We start from the raw sequence: 15,731 nt of genomic DNA, 5'->3' as shown, positions 1-15,731 counted from the left end.
TGCACAGGGCGCCCTGGTGTGTGCGGGGCTAGCACCCCCAGCATTGCTCAATGCACTCAGACGGGCTTTGCACGCGGCGCAGGGTCTGTGCGGGGATAGCACCAGGCAATGCAGTGTATGTGTGTGTGTGTGATGTTTGCAGTTTGCACACGGCGCCCTGGTGTGTGCGGGGCTAGCACCCCCGAAGCATTGCACAATGCACTCGGTCGGGCTTTGCACGCGGCGCGGGGGCACCCCCGAAGCATTGCACAATGCACTCGGGCGGGTTTGCACGCGGCGCGGGGGCACCCCCGAAGCATTGCACAATGCACTCGGGCGGGTTTGCACGCGGCGCGGGGTCTGTGCGGTGATAGGACCCGCCGGCAGCGCCCAGCGTTGTTTACCGTTTCGGGGCCCGTGTGCAGGGCGGGCGGGGGCGGGGGTTTTGCGCTCGCTCTCACGCCTCCGCCGGGATAAATAGGAGGCAGCGACAGCCCCGCTCCAAACCTCACCTCTCTTCTGAGCCTCCCAGTGACTGAGCAGCTGCTGCCGCAACCCAGTGAGCGATGGATCCCCAGAACTGTCCTTGTGCTACCGGTGAGTGACGCCTCCCCGCTGCAGAGACCCCAGCCCCTGCGGTGGGGGGTTCGTACAGGGCTCGGCTTTCCCCTCGCTGGGACCCAGCCACCCGCCTTGCCTGGAACCAGCAGGGGCAGGGGGGAGATCTGTGCACCCGGGGGCGACTCTGGCTTTCCCCGCGGGGCTGCTGTGAACTCTGAAGAAGTGAGGTTTTTACCCAGGAAAGCTTATGCCCAAATAAATCCCTTAGTCTTTAAGGTGCCACCAGACTCCTTGTTGGTTTTGTGAAATCACGGTGACTTGATCCTGCAAACCAAGCTCCCTGGTTTCAATGTCACTTGTGTTTACCTTAGCACCCTGGGCTGGCTTGTAAATATCCTTTTCCCGCGGTGGGAATCAGTTTTTAGGCAACTTTCAAATATATTTTCGTGGAGTGGGAAAAAGATTCTGCAGTGAATTTTGTAAGATCCGGGTAACAGAAAAAATCAAACCAAGGGATAACCTGGAGGTAATTTATCCTTAGCAGAGCACTGGGAAGCGATTGACTGAGATGAAACCTGTTGCTGGGGGTAATCAATTATTTTTTGTCACGGTCCAAATTTCTTGGTCAAGGTATAGTCAAGGTCCAGACTCAAGAGAAAAGAATATAATAATGATAACAATAAATTAATAAAAAGATTTATGGTCTGTTAAATGCCTGGGGATCCAAATTTGGCCCATGGTCTGTCTATTGACTTGCCCTGTTGCTGTTGGGTTTTTCTTTTTCTTCATGCTGCCGATACAATCCTCCCCTTGCCTGCTGACTGTCCTCTTGTTTTTAGTCCAGCTGTGATGCTCATTTCCCTCCTCTCTCTCTCTCTCTCTTTGTCCACAAGGTGGCTCGTGTACCTGTGCTGGCTCCTGCAAATGCAAAAACTGCAGCTGCACCTCTTGCCAAAAGAGTGAGTATTTTTCCCCCCTTTAAAAATGCTTTGTCCACAAAGGAGTTGCCTGCCTTGCTCAGACTGAGATGAATGAGGGTTGTGTCACTGGCTTCCATGGCCGCAGAATGGAAGCTGGAATAGAGAAGCTAGAATTTCTGGCCCTGATTTTAGTAAAACAATGAAGTGTGTGCTCAACTTTTCGTCTGTGGGAGTTAGGGCTGTGCTTTATGGGCCTGCTGCAAAACCCATCAAAGGGAACGTGAGTCTTGTCTTTCATTTCAGTGGGATCTTGGATCAGGCTGCAAGTGCTTTGCTGAATGGGGATGGATTTAAGCGTATGCTTTAAGATAAGCAGGTGCTTTGCAGGGGCAGGGCATCTGTTGTTAAACTGCATACTTGCTTTCAAAGTGTGGGCCTGAAAGGTGGAATCAGTGTCCTTTCCATGAGTATAATTTGTAAAAAGGTCTATTCTTTCCTATGCCAACCAGTAGTTTCTTTGTCATGCGCTCAGAGGGTTCTTAACAAAACTGAGTCAGATAAGGGATTCTGACCTATATTAAGGTGGGAAATGACCCAGGATCATCCAATCTTGACTTTTATGTGAAGTCTTGTGAGGACTATGTATTAACAGTACAACTGAGATGTTTTACTATTTCATAAGGTCCAGTTCACAGCATGGTTTTGCTCCTTCCTAAGATTCTTAGGGGGGAGGGCTGTTTGGTTTTTATCTGGCATCTCCAATAATTTTTGTCTTGATTTTTATTTTTTCAGGCTGTTGCTCGTGTTGCCCCGCTGGCTGCAATAACTGTGCCAAGGGCTGTGTCTGCAAAGATCCAGCATCCAAGAAATGCAGCTGCTGCCCCTAAAGTGGCTGGATTCTGTTCTGTAAATATTCTGTATGAAAGGGGAAACTAATTTTGTTTGTAATATAGCAGAGACTATTTTGTACCTTTCTCAGATGTCGATTTGAAGTTGAATGAAAATAAAGGCCATGATTTGACAAATGTAATGCCTGATTTATTCCGCATGTTCATTCAATTCAGTGATTTCCAGCTGTTCAGAGTTCAGTTCTTGCACAGGCTGTTAGCAGCACATCTCATGGGAGCATTAACAAGAGCCTGGAGACTAAAGCTTCCTGCATTGGCTTGGCTTTTGCCAGGCAGAGCTCCAGGCAAAAGGAAAAACGTTTTCAAACCCAATATTTCTGTAGTGTTGGCTGAGAGTTATTTTTGCCTCTTGGTAGCAAGGGGAAGCAGCCTAGGAATCCCTGTTTCTAGAACACCGGGCCTAGTTCTGCACAACGCTGACCCTCAATCCATTGTGCCAAATTCAGAAGCGAGTCCAAGGCTGAGAGTTTAAGTATGGGAGGAGTGGAGTCTAAGCTCCCGGAACATACCTTCATCCTGATTTCTTAACACAGGGGTGGGCAAACTTTTTGGCCTGAGAGCCACATCTGGGTGGGGAAATTGCATGTGGGGCCATGAATGTAGGGTTGGGTGTGGGAGGGGGCTCAGAGCAGGGGGTTGGGGCATGGGGGGGGCAGGGTGTATGAGGGGGCTCAGGGCAGGGGGTATGGGGGGACTCAAGGTTGGGGTACAGGAGGGGTTTGGGGTGCAGGCTCTTGCCCAGCACCGCTTACCTGGAGTGGCGTGGGTGGCAGTGGCGCGCAGCAGGGGGTGGCAGAGGAGTGGGGGATAGAGGGCTCTGCCCTCGCCTGTTCCCGGCCAATGGGTGCTGCGGGGGGCTGTGCTCGGCAGGTGAGAGCAGCACAGGGAGCCCTCTGCCGCCCTCCTCCTTCCCCAGGGGCTGCGGGACATAGGGCTGGTCACTTCTGGGAGCGACGCGGGATCTGCGGTGCCATGGGGGTGGCAATCCCGCAGACTGCATCCAAAGACCAGATCTGGCCTGCAGGCCATAGTTTACCCACCCCTTTCTTAACACATATCTTACATCAACTTGGGGCCTGTTTACACTGCTACTTCCAAATGCATTTATAACCAGCTAGTGACAGGGCTGGCTCAAAACCTGGAGGGGTCTTGGACCCTTCCCCCCCCAACCCACCTTGAGAACCCTTGCTTTACAGTCTAGATAGAATCCCCAACTCTGCAGGGGTAACTGATCTGACTAGTTTTCCAGCTCGATGCACTAGGCCAGGGTGTCCCAGACTAGGTTGCTGTAGGCGTTGCTCTGTATGTATGTCCTGTAGGCACTCTATTCACATGGGGCCCTGTGGGCAAGCTGCCCAGAATGCAACAATAGAAATACAACCAGCCACAATAGTAGACATGGACATACAAAGATTAAGGGAAAATAGCTGAGTTAGCTACAGTCTCACTAATTAAAAACCAGGGGCTCGTTAGAGACTGCAAACCTTTAACTGTTTGGGAAAGAGCAGGGGCTCACTGGCCCCTCGATTGTCATATCAGGGCTTGTTGGCTTCCTGGGCGCTTGTCTGGAGCTTGCAGCCTCCCGGGGGGTGGCACGGGTACCCGTTTGTCTGCAGTGGGACTCTTCTAAAAGAGAATGAGATGGAAAGTAGTTACCCTAGCCAGAGGAAAAGCCATTCCTGGGGCTGTTTTTTTACCAACAGGTGGGAGAAATGACTACGAGAACGAGAGGGGAGCTAGCTGAGAACGAGTGACCATGTGCAACTGCAAGGAATTGGAGGAGGGAGCAGGGCAGAACAAGGATATGAGATTTCAGGATGGCAAACTGGGGAACTAAAAAATCTAGTGATGAGAGTGCCCTGGGAGGAAGGATTAAAATCTACCACTCTAGAAAATGGCCAGCTAAAGAGTGTGCAGTGCTCAGGTGCTCCAGTAATGGGGGCCATAAAAGTACTAAGATAAAGAGAGTTTGAGCCGTGACGCGGCAGCAAAGAAGGCCCGTGTCATTTTGGACTCCACATGTGGAGGGAAGCCGGGGCCTCCTTGTCCCTTCCGGGGCACTAGGAGTCCCTTGGGGAGTCACATTGTTTATTGTTGCTTTCGCACTCCCGTCTAAACTGCTAGATTTTAATACGTCCTCCCATTGCACCTGACCAGAATCCATGTCCTAATTCTTGCTGCTCGGCAATTCCATAGCCTGGCTGGCCAAGCAAAGTGAGGTCTAACACTCAACTCTCTAGCATTTCTAGTCTATTTATCCTCACAACATCCCTGGGGGGGGGGGCTGTGCTATTATCCCCCCTGTACGGATGGGAAACTGAGGCCCAGAGAGACTAAGTGACTAAGAACCTGTCTACACTAAAAAAATTAAGTCAACCTAAGTTAGGTGGATGTACAGCCACCACTGTAATTACTGCAGTGGTTCATGTCCACACTATGCTCCCGACCCCCGCTGGTGGTACGTCCTCCCCAGGAGCACTTCCACCAACTTAACTGTGTGGGGCATTGTGGGACACGGGAGCCCCCCTACCCAGGGATGTGTGGGTCAGGCTGTCAGCCCTGGGGTGGCCAGGCTCCAGCTGTGAGCCCTGTGCAGGGCTGACAGCTAACAGGCAATGTACGTAACGCAGTGTCAACACAGACACTGTGTCACCCTAACTACATCGACCTAAGCACTATGCCTCTCGTGGAGGGGGAGTTATTAGGTCAGTGTAGTGGGCGACTGATATCAGAAGGAACAACGTTGTAGTGTGGACACTGACAGTTAGGTTGACGCAAGATGCCTTACAGTTTAGACCAAGCCTAAGGATATCTGTGGCAGAGCAGAAAACTAAACCTAGATCTCCCAAGTGGCACCCTTAACCACTGCACCATCCTTCCTCTCAAAGGCTAGCTTCTGGCTAACATGCTGCCCATAATCAGCCCTCGGGCTCTTTCAAGATTACAGCCTCCCAGGGGCTCCCTCCGGGTGAGTATGCTAGATATGAGCTGGCAATGCAGTAAGGCACGAATGCAATACTGGGATACCTGTCACTGGACATGGAGATGATAGCTTCCTACCTCACAGCATTAAGGCAACGGCATGTGGAATATTGTGTTCAGGCCAGAGCCTCTCGTTACTGGAAAGATAAGAAAGAATTGGAGGGAGCTCTGAGAAGAGGAACAAAAATGATCAGGAGGCTGGAGGGGGTCTGGTTTCTGAGGATTGACTGGAAATGTGGTTCAATACATAGAACTGGGCTAAGGGGTGGCTAAAGTGGGGTGGGTGGGCATGAGGAAATGCTGCTAATATCTGAAGGGTGTAAACCCCTAGGAAGGAAAGGGATTATTGAGCACAGTAAACAGGGAGCATCCAGAGGGCAATAGGAGGAAATTAAGAAGGGGAATGTTCGGGCTGAATATCAGTCGGTGGGAGCAGGGGATGCTCAGTGCCCTGGAAAATTAGCCCAAGGTGTTGCAGGATTGGTGCCCCAAAATGGCAACACCCACTATCCGGGCACTTTTTGAAAATGTTTTATATTTGATCTGTCGGTCGTGGCTTTTCCTTCATCATCCCGGCCAACCATGCAACCCCAACCACAAGGCCACTCCACAATCTCCCTTCCCTTTCAACAGCCACTTATCCTATCTAGAGAGCTAACACATATAGATAAGATTGATGACATCATTTTCTTAAACTGCAGAAGTGGGAGCACTACCACATCGTTAGCGGGACACAGAAACTTTTAACATTGGGTATCCCAGTGTATTGTGATAATAATGCAAATTTTTAGACCCATGTAAAAAAAATCCAGCAGATTAAATTATTTTTCTGCCAACTGGCAATGCCATAAAAAACTGTCCAGACCAGTCAAATACTGGCCCTGCCAGGTGGTAACCCTAATCACGAGGGACTCAGTAATACAAGCGTAAAGGTCTGGTTCCCTGTTCATCTGTCAGAACGCTGACAAAGGGTGTAATTGGCTGGAGCAATTTATTTCCAGGTAATACAAGATGCTCATTTGAATCCAGAAAATCCATTAATTGGGATGGCTCCCAAGGAGATCATTTTCCCCCAGTGTCTGTGGATTTTAGAAGCTTTGTGGCCACCTTTTCTGAAGCTTAGTGCTGTTCTCACTGGGACCCAGCTGTTGTAAGGCTTGTGACAGGAAATTTGGGAGATCTTACTCTGTTATGTTTATGTATCATTGTGAGCCAGGGACTGGATGTAATTCCATGGGGGAGGGTGACCACAGCTCCTGCAGGAACTAAGAATGGGGGACAATTAGACAAATTCACTGAGGGTGTAACACCTCCAGAGAGGTGTCCCCAGTGGAGACACTCAAATATAGTAGTTCAAACTGGATTTTCCAGAGACAAATAGAGAAAGAAAGGACTTTTGGATGAAAAGCCTGACTTAAAACTGACTCAGGGCCTTCTTTGCATTCAGTATTGTAGCCCTGTTGGTCCCAGGATATTAGAGAGACAAGGTGGGTGAGGTATTATCTTTTATTGGACCAACTTCTGTCAGTGAGATACACAAGCTTTTGAGCTTACACAGAGCTCTTCTTCAGGTCTGGGAAAGGAACTCGAAGTGTCACTGTTGAATACAAGATTTGAATAGATTGGTTAGCATAAGTAAACACCTATTGAATAGTGCCTTGAAATATGTTAACTGCTTGTGCTAAACCATCTGTTCAAACCTTGTATTGAGCAGTGACACTTTGAGTTCGTTTCCCAGACCTGAAGAAGAGCTCTGTGTAAGCTTGAAAGCTTGTCTCTCTCACTGTCAGAAGTTGGTCCAATAAAAGAGAATACCTTATCCACCTTTTCAGGGCCTTCTTTCTTGTCCAGCCAACAGCAGGATCTTCTGTCAAAGGGAGCCCCAATCCTTCCTAGCAGGGCTTTGGTCTACTGCGGCCCCATCAGACTAATGGATGACTTCTGGTAAGTGTGCGGCGCACAGCCACTGCCCAGCCTAGTTGCTAGGCAACCTAGTAAACTCAGCTGGGCCCAATGGGCCTTTTACAAATGGTTGTGCTTCCTGACTGGGCAGGGGAGCCAGCAGAGGCAGCAGTATAGAGATGGCTCATTGTATATCATACCTTTAGCTGTACTTGCCCTGCTCTAGTGCTTTACTCCTGGATGTGTCAGTATAGACACTGTCTTCCTGGCTCTGACTCTTTGCCTCTGGCTTTACTATGGGATCAGTACCTGGATCTACACTTGCCATTGCTCTGAACTGCTGCCACAACCGCTAGGCCAGGTCCTGCTCCACCCAGGAGGTAGGTTTCCTATGCTCCGGGAGCTTGTAGCAAGTTGTTAGCGTGTGTATAGGAACTTTTATGGTTTCCTTGTAGTACTTAAAAACTAATCTCTTAGCTTAGAGCTGCATGGTAACATATAACTGCTATAAATTAGGGCTGCTCATCATCTTTGGAGGCTGCAAAATGCAGACACTAGGCAGCCTGGCTTGCTGAGGCTATCATAGGGTAGACCGGGAACTGTACAGCCTAGAAAAATCCAATTCAGGAGAGAGTGTGAGATGGGCCTCCACCCAAGAGGTGAGAGCTGAGGAGCTGGGAGCCTAGGGTAGGTGCCCTTGAGAAGGGACAGAGGAGGAATATGGGTGCAGTTGCTCTGAACGGTGACCCAGCTCACTTAGGGGAATAGAGCTGGAGGAAACCCCCTGAGACTTGGCTGTTTTGATAAAGGATTTGTTGTTGCTATGGTGCAATATTTCTTTACCCTTATCCAGCACTAGGCCTCTTCAGAGTGCCTTAAATGCATGCCTTTAATTGTAATTACTATGTGGGCAGTAAACACAAGGTTACAGTCTGGCCTCATCTATACCCAGGTGATCCCACTGAAGTCTGTCTGATCATCTGCATCCAACCGCTTCTGCTGTACAAACACTGGGGGATGCAGTGGGGTTGCATGGATGTAACAGAAGCCAGATCTTCTTTGTTTCTAAAGGGCTTTGCTAAAACGGAGTTGATATTTCTGCATGTGACCAGGTCCTGCTTGAAGCTACTGCATCTGGTGAGTCTCCCTGCACGGTATGAGGTGTCCACATTGGCGTGCCCAGCTGTAACAGATTCCCACTCATCTGCCACAGAGACCTGTCATAATCAAGCATCTTTCTAATGGCAGTGCCAGGCTCGATCATCCCCTCACTTCCCAGAGCAGAGGGATAGTTTCCCCATTCCACCCCTCCTGAACAACTTCTGGCTGTCTCCCTGCCTGCACCCAACCTGCTGTACCACTGGGGTAAAGGAATTTCCTCAGTGGTTCTCCCACGCTCTAGGGTTTTCTTTGCCTTTCCCTGCAGGTTCTTCTTGCCCCAGCAACAGACCTGTTAGTGGCGTCCCCTGAGAACGAACAGGGAAAACTGAAGATGGGGTGGTGGGTCAGGGAGAGCAGGCCTTAGTCTCACCTAGGCTGAGACCCTTCATGCTGCCTGCGGTGGAGGGAGGAGAGCCTGAAAGTAGGCAAGGGGAGGAGGAAGCAGCAGATGGAGCTGCAGTTGACAGCTGATATCCATGTTCAGAATGACTTGTCACCTCCAAGGCCTGCAGGGACCCCTGTGATTGACCTAGTGTGTGTAACAGGCCATAGAACTGCCCCAAAATAATTCCCTTTGAACCAGAGCCTATTTCACCCCAAACAATCCAATCTTGATATTAAAAAGCTGTCGGTGATGGTGAATCCACCCAGACCCGTGGGAACGAATTGTTCCAAGGGGGGTTAACCTGCGCTGTTACAAACACGTGCCTTATTTCCAGTCTGATTGTGTCTCGCTTCAACTTCCAGCCAGGGAAGTTCCTCGGGTTAGCCCTCAGTCTGTGGGGGAGAGGGGTGTGGTACAGTGGGGTTTCAGCCATTTTCCTGGGGTGGCCTTACAATCCCAGCACCGACTGCCATGAGCATAATCAACTTCATGTATCTTAAGGGAATCAAGGCCCTAACTGTGAAAAGATGAGGCCAACCCTGCTTTTAAGGGACTGCTCTCCCCCCTTTCCCCCAGTGTCCTAGGCTAGGGCAGGTCGCTGCTCTAGGGCTTCACAGAGGAGGCCGCTATCCCGCTGGCAGCACCCTGAGAGCACCCGCCCCTGGGAGAGGAGAAGCCCCGCTCTCAGCACGAGGCGGGGGGTGCGTGGGGGTCACTGCAGTGCTGGGGGGGGGGCAGATTCTGCACCAGTGACACCGATGGCAGGAGACGGTGCAGCTCCCAGAGGGAGGCCAAGGAACCAGCAGGGGTCGCCAGGCGGGTTCCTAGTGCCCAGGGGGCGCGGTGCCCGGCTAGCCCCGGGGGACGTGGGGAAGGGTCGTGTCCCCGCTCCCCGGCCGCGAGAGTCCAGCGCCGCACGGGCCCGGGAGCGCCTGAGTCACGCTGGGCGGCCGAGCCCCGGCTTTGCGCACGGACCCACAGACCCGCTGCGGGGGCTGAGGCCGCAGCTTCCGCCCCGGGACAGGTCGGGGGGAGGCTCCTGCTTCCGTGCCCTGGGTGGGACGGGCTAAGCCTGAAAGGAGGGACGGTGCGGGGGGGTCCGCGTGGCCCGGGAGAGAGGTGCGGGACAGGGCAATGCACGGGGGGGGGGGTTTGCATACAGCACCGTGCAATGCACTGGGGGGATTGCATACAGCACCGTGCAATGCACGGGGAGATTGCACACAGCGCCCTGGTCGGTCTGTGCGGACACAGGATCGTGCAATGCACTGGGGAGGGTTTGCACACAGCACCGTGCAATGCACTTGGGGGGTTTGCACACAGCGCCCTGGTCGGTCTGTGCGGACACAGGATCGTGCAATGCACTGGGGAGGGTTTGCACACAGCACCGTGCAATGCACTTGGGGGGTTTGCACACAGCGCCCTGGTCGATCTGTGCGGCTACAGCACCGTGCAATGCACTCGGTGGAGGAGTTTGCAGACAGCGTCCCCCTTTGGTGTTTCGAGGACCGTGTGCAGGGCTCGCGGAGGTTTTGCGCTCGCCCTCACCCCTCCGCCGGGATAAATAAGAGGCAGCAGCAGCTCCTGAGCCAAACTCTCCTCTGATCCCCGAGTCTCCCTCTGACTGAGCAGCTACTGAAGGAGCCAAGCTAGCGATGGATCCCCAGGGCTGTCCTTGTGTTTCCGGTGAGTGACTCCTCCCTGCTCCCGGGCTGCACAGCTGCCAGGGGCGGTTCAGGCTGGGCAGTTCCTAGCCCTGGCACCTGTGGTCTTGCTGCATCCGTTATGGATGCAAAAAAATTGCTTGAGCTCGTGCACCTCTTGCATTACAAATTAAGCACTGGGGAGGGCCGCTGTTTTCCCCTCACTGGGAAACAGCCACCGGCATTGCATGCAATCAGCATGGGCAGGGGGAAGAATCTCTAGATCTTGGAGTGACTCTGGCTTTTCCCTCTGGGCTATGAAATAGATCGTGGAAACCGAACTCCCAGACTTAAATGTCACCTGGTCTTACCTTAGCAAGGTGGGCTAGATTTAAATATCCAGTAAGTGGGCCGAGTATGTTTTAAAATACCCTTTTTTCCCTCAGAGTGAGAAGATTCTTCAGGTAACTTTTTTATTTTCTTTTTTGGAAAGATCCAGGTAACAGGAAAAAACAATGAAAATTGAGCCACTGGTTAGGATGGAGCTTTGGAACTTTGTATAACCTGAACATGATTGTTGATAAAATTCTCCTTTTGGTGTCTGACCCGTGTTCTAGTTGAACAATGTTGACGAGCTCTCCTTTCTCTTTATCCCCCAAGGTGGCTCATGTGGCTGTCCTGGCAGTTGCAAATGCAAAAATTGTAGATGTGGATCTTGCAAAAAAAGTGAGTAGATTTTTTTTTTAAACTCTGATAATGTGGGTTAGATTGAAGTATTTTGACACTTTCATAACACATAAGCTGTAATTTCGTTGGAAATGGTATTGCTGAAGCATTGGGGACCCAGTGAGATGTAATCAGGGTGTTTCCAGTGTGATGTGGGAGTAGTAAGAGTGGTGAAGAGGACCTCAAAGTTTCAGGGCCACATTCTGTTCTGTTACTCCGGTTTAAAAGCAGAGAAACTACTCTGAAGACAATAGATACTCTGGTTATAGGACCCCAGACAGCACAGCACTTAAGCATGTGCTTATTGAATTGGGTCCTTGCAAAGGAATGGCCGAGAGCAGAATTAGACCTTTATAGGACTTGATTCTCAAAGGCCCTTGGAACCTACATTAAGATGTTCTTTTAAATGCTAAATAGGTTAATCTCCCTGTTCTATACTAAAAGAAGTATGCCATGTACAGTATTCTTTCCTCTACTAGATACAGATCACAAGGGGGGGGGGGGACACCACCACAATCAAGACATCTTTCATATGTTGCATTTCCTGAGATTCTAGAGAATGCAACATCTTTGTTGCTGTCAATAAGCTCTCTCATATTTTTATTTTGTTTAGGCTGCTGCTCCTGTTGCCCACCTGGATGCAATAATTGTGCCAAGGGCTGTGTCTGCAAAGAGCCAGCATCCAATAAATGCAGCTGCTGTCACTGAAATGGACCTCTTCTGTGCTCTTGGGAATATTTGTATGCAACAAAGTGTTGTTCCTACAGTGGTGATTGTTGTACAACTATGAGTGTGAGGAATGAAAATAAAGGCTTTCCTTGAGAAATAGAATGCCTGGTTTATTCCGAGGTTAGTCACTGATTTCAGTTTGCAGAACTAATAACTGTACAGGGTTAGGGTTAGGGATTATTCTGCTTAGGGTTTATTCTGCTTAGGGTTATAGCTGCCCATCTGTCACGGGCATTAATGAGAGCCTTGAGACTCAAGCATGCATGACATAGTGTCTGCTCACGTAAGGCCTCATCTTCGGTCAAGCGCTGTCACTCTTACGTTGGGAAGTGTCGTGTGATTTTATTTATCTATTTATTTATATTTGGCCAATTTCCCTCCCCTCTTCAGATGGAGCAGAAGCACCTGCAATTTGTGACCTCAAAGGGAACTGCAGACTATCAGGCCCATACAACTTACACCAGCCTCACAAAAATTCTACTCATCTAGGGTGAGGGATACGTAATAAGGATGGGTGACTTGGTCTTGTGCCTGGGTTAGTAAACATTTTGTAAAGTGTGCCTTAATCTGACGTGTGTCTGATCTTTCCTTAGCTGCGCTTCACAACAAAATACAGCCAATATTCCAGACAAAATTGCAACTTGCAAAAGATGACTTAACCTATTGCCCCGATCCTGCAAAGGGGATGCCCTGCAAAGAGCTCTTGGCAGGATTGGGGCCTATAGCTACGTGTGTGTAGCTCCTGGATGGTCAAGAGCTTTACCAGGTGTCTCCTTAGCTTCTTTGAATCACTCACCATTGTGGATATTTCTTTGGTTTGTCTTGGAAGGTGAGGCAAAATTCTTGAGCATTAAAACATGTGGCTGTCAATCAGAGGTGGTGCTAGTCCATTGGGGGCCCTAAGCAGGAATATTTTGGCCCCCCCCACAACCGATGGGGGGGCCCCTTGAGCTGTTTGGGGCCCTAAGCAATTGCTTAGTCTACTTATGCCTAGCACTGGCTCTCCGTAGCTAATGCATCTTCTGTATTGTGTACAGGGTTTTCCGCATTCAGAATAGGCAATGCCTATTGTGTGAATGTTAAGGGAAAGTGCACAGTGGGGTCCTGACTTTTAATTGGAGTTACTAGGTGCAACCATAATACCAATGACCGTTCAAATGATTCATCTAGCCTCAAAATGAAGGCCTGATTAAGAGATGATAAACAGACTTGGATGGGTATGAGTCGCCCCAAACAGGGATCAATCCTCTGACTATCAGGGAAGGAACTCCTGGGTGGGAAAGGACACTTAGGCCCTACATGCTTGTTCATAAGGTAACAATCTTAAATTAAAGTTTTGAGGCCTTTATCCTGCAACCAGGCACATGTTTTAACCCCCTCCTCCCTGCATAAATCTGCAGGATTTGGGGCCTCACATTTGACCTGTGAACCTCTTCATTCACTTGTGGGGACAAAGTCATGGCTTTGTCCCCACAAGTAAAATCTTAATTTCCTTTTTTCAGGAAAGGAAAATCCTGCCCCAGTATTTTAATTACACTTTTCCATTAGAAGGACATAGAAATAGCTGCCCTTAACCGTTTAAATGTATTTAAGGAGACACACCAGTGTTTCATTACGTTGTTTGCTATGCCTCGTGTTGATACAATGTGGTGAATCTTTACATTTGATGGTTGCATAAATCTGTCTAAGAATATTTTCATACAAAGGGGTAGTTTTCTATGGCTTAAACAACACAAATCGAAATAGGCTGGGTTTTGTCACGGAAATCCTGGTTGTGACAACCTCTCTCTTTAGTCAGAACTACACCTAACTAGTTGTAAGCTGCCGCTTGATAAACTTATGAATGGGATAGATGAAGGGATTGCCTGAAATAGCCAGGGGCTGGACTCCATGAACTAGGAAGTCCTTTCTAGTCCTATGTTCCTCAATGATCTAGGCACAGCATCTTTGTAAGAGGTGTATTAGACCTTTGTTTTGCCATGCTCACTACTCTTGTTCTCCACTCAGTAACAGCATGACCGTTGACAATGGCCGGTAGCCTTCAGGCTAGGCTGTGCTTGCACTGATTTCCCCCACTGCCATAAATTGACTCTGAGGGCACATTTGTGTCAATTTTATCTATTCACTTCCATATCGCTGCAGACCCTGCTGCTCTTAGTAGTCAAAAGTCAGCACAGCTTCAAGGGCGGGGGGAAATCCCAATAGGAATAAGCCAAAGATGTCTCTGTAGCTATTCCTGGAGTCATGTCCAGGAAGGATTTGCACATGCTTTTAGGAGGGGATAGGATGGGCCTGTGTTTTTAAACATAGGACAGGTAGTCAGGAGACTTGGATTTGACCATTGATGAGCTTTGCAACCTTAGGCAAATCCTTGAATTAATTTGTCTGAATCTCACATTTGGAAAACAGGGCTAACGATGTATGTTGGAGGCTTAAATAATTAACATTTGAGATCCTTGGATGGAGGGTGTGGGAGAAATGCAAATCGCTGTTATACTAAGTGGTGGCTATTCTTCCCATAATAGCTGCTGCATCCGTTGTGCTGTCTTGTGTGTTTCCTCTGCCTTCATGTTTTGGTTCCTGTTTTTTTGTAAGAGCTGGTGAATGTACCACACAGAATCTCCAGCAGCAATTGAAAAGTACTGGCTTTTTGTCCCACCCCAGGTCTGCCGTAAATAGCTTCCGCAACCAAAGAGAGCGAGTGGCTGGCCTTGAAACCCTTTAAAAATCCGTTCCGAACAGAACATCCAGTGTTCGAGCAGTTCAGTAAATGCGGGCTGGAAAACTGAGCGGAGGGAAGAAATAATAGGTGACTAAGCTCATTCCATTCCCGGCATGTGCAGGGGATAACAATGGGGGTTTGGCTTTCCAATGGGTGTCACTTTGGCCCCTGCAGGCAGGAAACACAAGGAGAGGGGGAGTGGCTTAATAGGGATATTCCAGCAGGATTAATTCACTCCATTGCAAAGGGCTAGAATCATGGGCCAGCAAAGTACTTAAGGACAGGCTTAACCTTGAGTATGCGAGTGGTACAGATGGCTTCAATAGAGCTTACGTGTTAAACACATGCTTGAGGCCAAGTCTGTACTACAAAGCTTTGTTGGACTAGCTCTGCCATTTAAGGGTGTGAAAACACCCCCACCCCTCCAGCTCAGTGGTTCACAACCTTCTTGTGCTCAGGGTCTGTCTGTAAATGTTGAAGGAGTAATAGGGGTGGGGGAGAAATGGCTTGTTGTGACCCAGTACATGGGGGGGATGGGGGGAATGGCCTGTCTCAACCCAATAAACAGGTGTGTGGGGGGTCAGGTTCTGTGCCGGGGGGGCTTAGTTCCCACCCTACACTCACTCTCTAGAGGTACCTCCTTCAGCTCCAGTCCCCTGGGGGCTGGCTGGGCTCAGCATGGCTTCCTGCTGCAGGCATTGTGCTGGGGGGCTAGCTGGGCCAAATTTGTGAGTGGTGTTGTGACCTGATGCATGGGGTTGCCGCGCCACTCACTCGAATTTGACCTGTTTGTCCCTCCCCCATCATCGTGGCGGCTGGGCCAAACTTGAGCGGCGCTGCGATCCCAGAGGTTACTATGCTCAGAGCTGGCAGCTGAGCCCAGCCAGCCCTGAGGACCTGCCATGTGATGCTTTGAAACCTTGTGGGGGCCCAATTTGGGGAAAATGTTGAGAGAGGCTGTCTTAGCTGATGTAGCTATGCCAGCCCAACCCCCCAGGGCAGAAGCAGCTTAGGGACGAGGGCTTCGGTCAGCCATGCTAATGTTGCTCAGGGAGGTGGTGTCAATATACCTGAAGAACTCCTCCTCCTGTCGACATACACTGCGACTACATT

At 49.8% G+C, this 15,731-nt stretch overlaps 1 protein-coding gene across 1 annotated transcript; it reads left to right on the top strand.

Annotated features, from left to right (window-relative positions):
- The first annotated feature begins 353 nt into the window (after positions 1–353).
- LOC103305994 (metallothionein) lies at positions 354–11,966 on the top strand. The gene is made up of 3 exons (XM_008166895.4): positions 354–576; positions 1,434–1,499; positions 11,781–11,966. The coding sequence occupies exons 1-3, from the start codon at positions 546–548 to the stop codon at positions 11,873–11,875; spliced, it is 192 nt and encodes a 63-aa protein (XP_008165117.1). The 5' UTR covers positions 354–545; the 3' UTR covers positions 11,876–11,966.
- Positions 11,967–15,731: the final 3,765 nt, after the last annotated feature.

Source organism: Chrysemys picta, chromosome 14, assembly GCF_011386835.1.
Source record: "Chrysemys picta bellii isolate R12L10 chromosome 14, ASM1138683v2, whole genome shotgun sequence".
Taxonomy (NCBI): Eukaryota; Metazoa; Chordata; order Testudines; family Emydidae; genus Chrysemys; species Chrysemys picta.
The sequence above is the reverse complement of the archived record's forward strand: the minus strand, read 5'-3'. Positions and strand labels throughout refer to the sequence as shown.

Bases quoted from the DNA above. Each gene is read 5' to 3' on its own strand.
- LOC103305994 (XM_008166895.4), top strand. From the start codon at position 546: ATGGATCCCCAGAACTGTCCTTGTGCTACCG. The intron at 577-1,433 runs GTGAGTGACGCC...TTTGTCCACAAG, and splicing joins GAACTGTCCTTGTGCTACCG to GTGGCTCGTGTACCTGTGCT. The intron at 1,500-11,780 runs GTGAGTATTTTT...TATTTTGTTTAG, and splicing joins CTGCACCTCTTGCCAAAAGA to GCTGCTGCTCCTGTTGCCCA.